Source organism: Acanthisitta chloris, unplaced genomic scaffold (genome assembly GCF_000695815.1).
Source record: "Acanthisitta chloris isolate BGI_N310 unplaced genomic scaffold, ASM69581v1 C16948065, whole genome shotgun sequence".
Classification (NCBI taxonomy): domain Eukaryota; kingdom Metazoa; phylum Chordata; class Aves; order Passeriformes; family Acanthisittidae; genus Acanthisitta; species Acanthisitta chloris.
The window spans coordinates 1-4634 of NW_008703505.1; the positions used below are offsets into that span (position 1 = coordinate 1).

The 4634-nt window shown below is 48.6% G+C and overlaps 1 protein-coding gene across 1 annotated transcript; it reads left to right on the forward strand.

Annotated features, from left to right (window-relative positions):
* Positions 1-4: 4 nt before the first annotated feature.
* Positions 5-1906, forward strand: LOC103810433 (leucine zipper protein 1-like; the record flags this gene model as incomplete). The annotated part of the gene is made up of 1 exon (XM_009083328.1): positions 5-1906. A coding segment is annotated over one exon (1902 nt), but the record flags the coding sequence as incomplete, so codon positions are not given.
* Positions 1907-4634: the final 2728 nt, after the last annotated feature.

Sequence of the window (4634 nt, forward strand, 5' to 3'; positions counted from 1 at the left end):
CTCTGTCAGCAATGACAGCTACAGCCACAGTGGTAAGCAGGTGCCCAGTCCAAGCTTAATGAATAGAAAAACAGGAAAAGCATCTGGTGCATCTGCCCTTTCAGAGAGTGATGTGAAAAGAGTGGACGAGAAGTCTTTGGTTTCCACTTTTTCTTCTGGTCAGAAGGAAGGCTGCGTGGGGCAGAGTGAGGGGAAGAGATCCAAAGAGCAACCTTCTGTCCTCAGCCGATATCCTCCTGCTGCACAGGAGCAGAAGTCTTGGAAAGCACCTTCCAAACCTGTTGGTGACACAGGCCTGAGATCCAAGGCTGAAAAGCCATCTCAGGTGCTCCATGGCAACTGCCAAACTGGTGCTGTGGTACGGGATGATAAGTCAAGCAAAGGTGAATCTGTGGCTTCTTCGGCCGAGAAGCCGAAGACAAGTCAGGCTGAAGTCAGTGACTGCTCGGGGGACTCACAGCTCACGAGGGGTAACCACACATCTTCCAATGGCACAGCCTCGGCATACAGGTACCACCTGTCCTCCCATGTGTCAGCCTCAGACTCTGCTGCTTCGAAAGGAGAAGCAGTGAGCATTTTTGCTGCATCACACAGGCAGCCCTTGGAGGGGAGGCCTAAAAGAACAATAATCTCCCAGGAAAAAGAATACACAGACACATCACTGGAAAGTGCAAAGCCTTCAATGCTGACAAAGCATTCCCATCACTCCAGGAGTCAGGAGGATGTCCCGCAGGTTCTCACAGGTCTTGAAAAAGAAGACACAAAGCAGTCTTCAAATTCAGGAGCAGATCATCTAAATGCGGGTTTAAAAACAGACTCCAAAACCATCCAGAGTAATCAGGAAAAACCTAATTCAGATGAAGAATCAGGAAGAAGCAAGAAAACAACCAGTCAGTCAGATTTGGAGACAAGAAAGAAAGGCAGTTCCAAGCAGTTCTCCAGTTCTAGGGGAGTTTTTAGAGCATCACTTTTTGAAAATGACAAAACCACTTTAAATGATGAAGACTCCACCAAGAGTATAAAACCATCAGATGCCAGCACTGGAGAACTGAAATCCAGGAGGTCATTCAGCCCACGAGAAGCTCTGAGATCAAAAGCTATCATTAAACCTGCAATTGTTGAGAAGGATATGAAGGCAGTCATGGGAGGCAGTCATGTTCCAGAGGCAGAGTCAGAGAAACAGAAGTCTGCTTTCAAAATGGTGAATAAAATGACTAGCAGCATCACAATCTTTCCTTCTGAGCCAACAGCTCCTAGGACCAGTGCAGATATAGCAGCAAAGGAAAAGCATGTTACCACTAGCAACATCAGAGTTGCTTCGAATGAGTCTTCACCATCAATAACAACCAACCTCCCCACACCCTTTGAGCTATCCATTAATAAAAGTGCTCTGAAATTACCTGAGACAGACAGAAGTGGAGAGGCAGCGCCGAGAAGTAAAGCCGAAATGATGGTCTCCAGAAGCAGCATTATGCTAAAGACTTCTGAGCTCACAGAGAGGAGCAGTGAGACACCTTCAGAGACAATCAACTGGAAGAGCCATAGCTCTTCAGATGCATCTTCGTCTGAAACAAAGCATGTCACTGTGAGAAGTGCCTGGAGAACACGACAAGGCTTACATTCCCTGGAGGACTCTCAAACCAAAGTGGAGAAAAGTGCAGCTTCTAGTACTACAAGCTTGTGTAGGTTCTCAGTGGACCTCTCAGAAGTGGAAGGGAACAGTGCAAGAGCAGAGTCCCTGGAGCAGACCTCAGCAAGGACCAGTGCCACGGCTAATTCCTGGAGTGCCCCTGGACTGGGGTCCCGAAGGACCAAAAGTAACTTAAGTGCATCTGAACTGCTAACACGCAGGAGCTACACAGGTGATCCTACAGCAGCTGCTGGTTGGCACCGGACCACACTACCTGTAAGTGTCCTGTGCTCAACACTCTTATCTTTCTCTTGATGAGGTTTTCAAAGTTGCCTGTTGGTTGTAGGATGTGTGATTTGAAATTCTTGCAGTTTATTTCCTAAGTGCTGCCCTCTCCCAGCTCCTGCTGTCTTCAGCCTCATACGTAAATTAGCAGTTTAAGGTTTACTGAAATTAGATGCATCTGCTTGGGTCTTGTATTGCCATATGAATAGCTACACAGTACCATTTGGTCTTGCCAAGATCAGAGCAAACATAGTCACAGCTTAAGTAGGACGTGGTATGCTTTTCAGAGTGGCCTCACATGGCACTTTCAACTTGGTGTAGCAATGAAAAATTGATGGAAATGAGCAGATTAGAGTAGGGTGGTGCCTTAGGCAGGCTTGTAGCTCTAACAGTAGCTGTAGAGATAGAGCTTCTTTTGGTAAGAGCTGCTTGGTTTCCTCATGTGAAACCAGACCCTGGTCTGGAAATGCTTCCAGGGCATTTCCTAAACAGATGGGTGGTGGCTGGTAACACAGGGCTGCACCCTCCTTGGTCTGTGTCAATATTCTACTTGAAAATGGGCAAGAGTCACAGGGATGGCTATGCTCTTTTCCTGTACCTTTGACTAGAGTCAGGGAGGAGAGTCCCTCGAAGCAGTGACACATGCACACAGCTGTGCTTGCCCCTGGAGCTGCAGGCTCTGGCAGATTTCAAGTGAGTTCACTAGCACCAAGTGCCCTTCAGGCCATTAAACCCCACACTGGACCCTGCTGCAGCTCCTGCCTCTTCTCTTCACTTAGCACTGCTCTGAGCAGCTGCTGCCATTGCCAGTGTGCAGGGAGAGCCCAGCAGGGTAACTTGGCTGGTGGCAGAGGGAACAGATTCATAACTGAATGACTCTGGCATTGACAGAGATGGGGTAATGGAGATAGGAAGGGAGTTTTACATTTTCAAAACTTCTCTTGCACTTCTCTGGTGATGAGAAGCACTGAAGAATTTGCACTTTGCTCTGCAAAGACTACTGCCTGGTTTTAGGGAATGCAGGCTGGCCTTCCAGCCACCTTTGGACACTGAGAATACATCATCCCCCTGGCCGGGGTGGGTCACTTGCAATCTGTTCTGCTCTTTTGTGAATCCAAGCAGAACTGATAGGATTGAAGTTGTCCTTTTGCATAACAGCAGCTCATGTGCTTGGGAAACGAGAGATCCATTCCTGGGCCTCCCTTTATCCCAGGAGTTTGAATTCACAGCACCCACAGCCTTGACTCTCCCAGCCTGTAGCAGCTCTGCTTGCAGCTGGGCTCATGTGTGGTGGGTCATGGTGCCCTAAACAGTGGGTACGCATGGATTTCTTTTCCATCTCACTCCCAGCAGCCCACCTAGGTGTGAGTGCAGCTCTGCAGTACGTTCTGCAGGTGCTCTTAAGATCACTGTCATATCAAATTTGCCAGCTATGCAGTGTACCTTCACAGCAGCTGAAGTGTAGCTGACAGAGCAACCTGACCTCTACCTGCTCATGCCAGGTATCCAGGATGAGCTGCCTTCAAGCTTTGCCTGTGTCTGCAGCAACAGGCAGTCAGGAGAGGTTAGTTCACACCAGGTTGTTGAGGGTTGAGCTTGGTATCTCTCTCTGCATCATACTTTGCAATAAAATCACCTTGACACCACAGAGTCACAAACCTGAATGCTTGGTCATAAATTAAGTATATTTTTAGCTTGTAAATGAGGAGTATGAAGTTAACCTGAATGACTGTAGATAACTGGTATACTAGATATACCAAATTATATGTATTTGGGCAACTTAAATTACTGCATGTGCCATTGAAAAGCCCTTTGAGGGGTATCTTCAGGCTTATACTGTGCCTGTATCACAGCAGCCTGTTTCTGCTGGGATTTGTGTTTCAGTTAAAGATGCAGCCATTTCTGTGGCAGAGGGCTGGGCACTGCTCTGTGCTGACAGTCAGCTGTCCTCTGAAGGTATCACTGTCTCCTCTTTCCAGCTCCAGTATCCAAAGTCTGAGATTGCCTTAGGAATCTTATTTTGGAAACGCCGGCTCTGTGCCGGTTTTGCCAAAATCCATCTTCCTCTTCTCCACTGCAGCCTTCCCTTTGTGTACTGCTGATGTAGGCAAATGCCCCTAATGAAGCTGCAGGAGGTATCCACAGCTCCTTGCAATGTCTGTGCTGCAGAAGCAGAAGCTCTTGGATACTCTGCTTTGGGAGCCCCAGGGAGCAGGAGCTGCTGCGGGGTCGAAGGACGTGTGCTGCAGCCTGGGGACCAGCTCCCTGCAGACACGAGGCAGCACTGCAGCTCCAGCAGTCATCCTGTTGGGCTCCGTGTTTCAGGCAGTGACGTTGGTATTTCTCTGGTGTGATGTTTGATGAAAATCAGTGCAAAGTTGCTGGCTGGCAGTGAGCAGATGAGCAGCAGCAATGCAGAATGATGCACTTAGTTCAGTTCTCTGACATTAGTACAACTGGACCTGGGCTGTGTGCTGCATAAATGAGGCAAAACCCTAAAGGTAGGCTTGTCCTCAAGGGAGCCATCATACCTTCTTAGGCTGGGCAGGTCTTGTGGAAAAGTTTCCCTGACAGTGTCCAAGGATGTGCTGCCTCTTGCCCCTTCTCTCTCTTGCTTTGAGGACTAATGTACTGTGTATCTGTGGTGGGCTGAGCCAGGCTGGATGCCAGGCACCCCCCAGAGCTGCTCTGGCACTGCCTCTGCAACTGGACAGGAGAG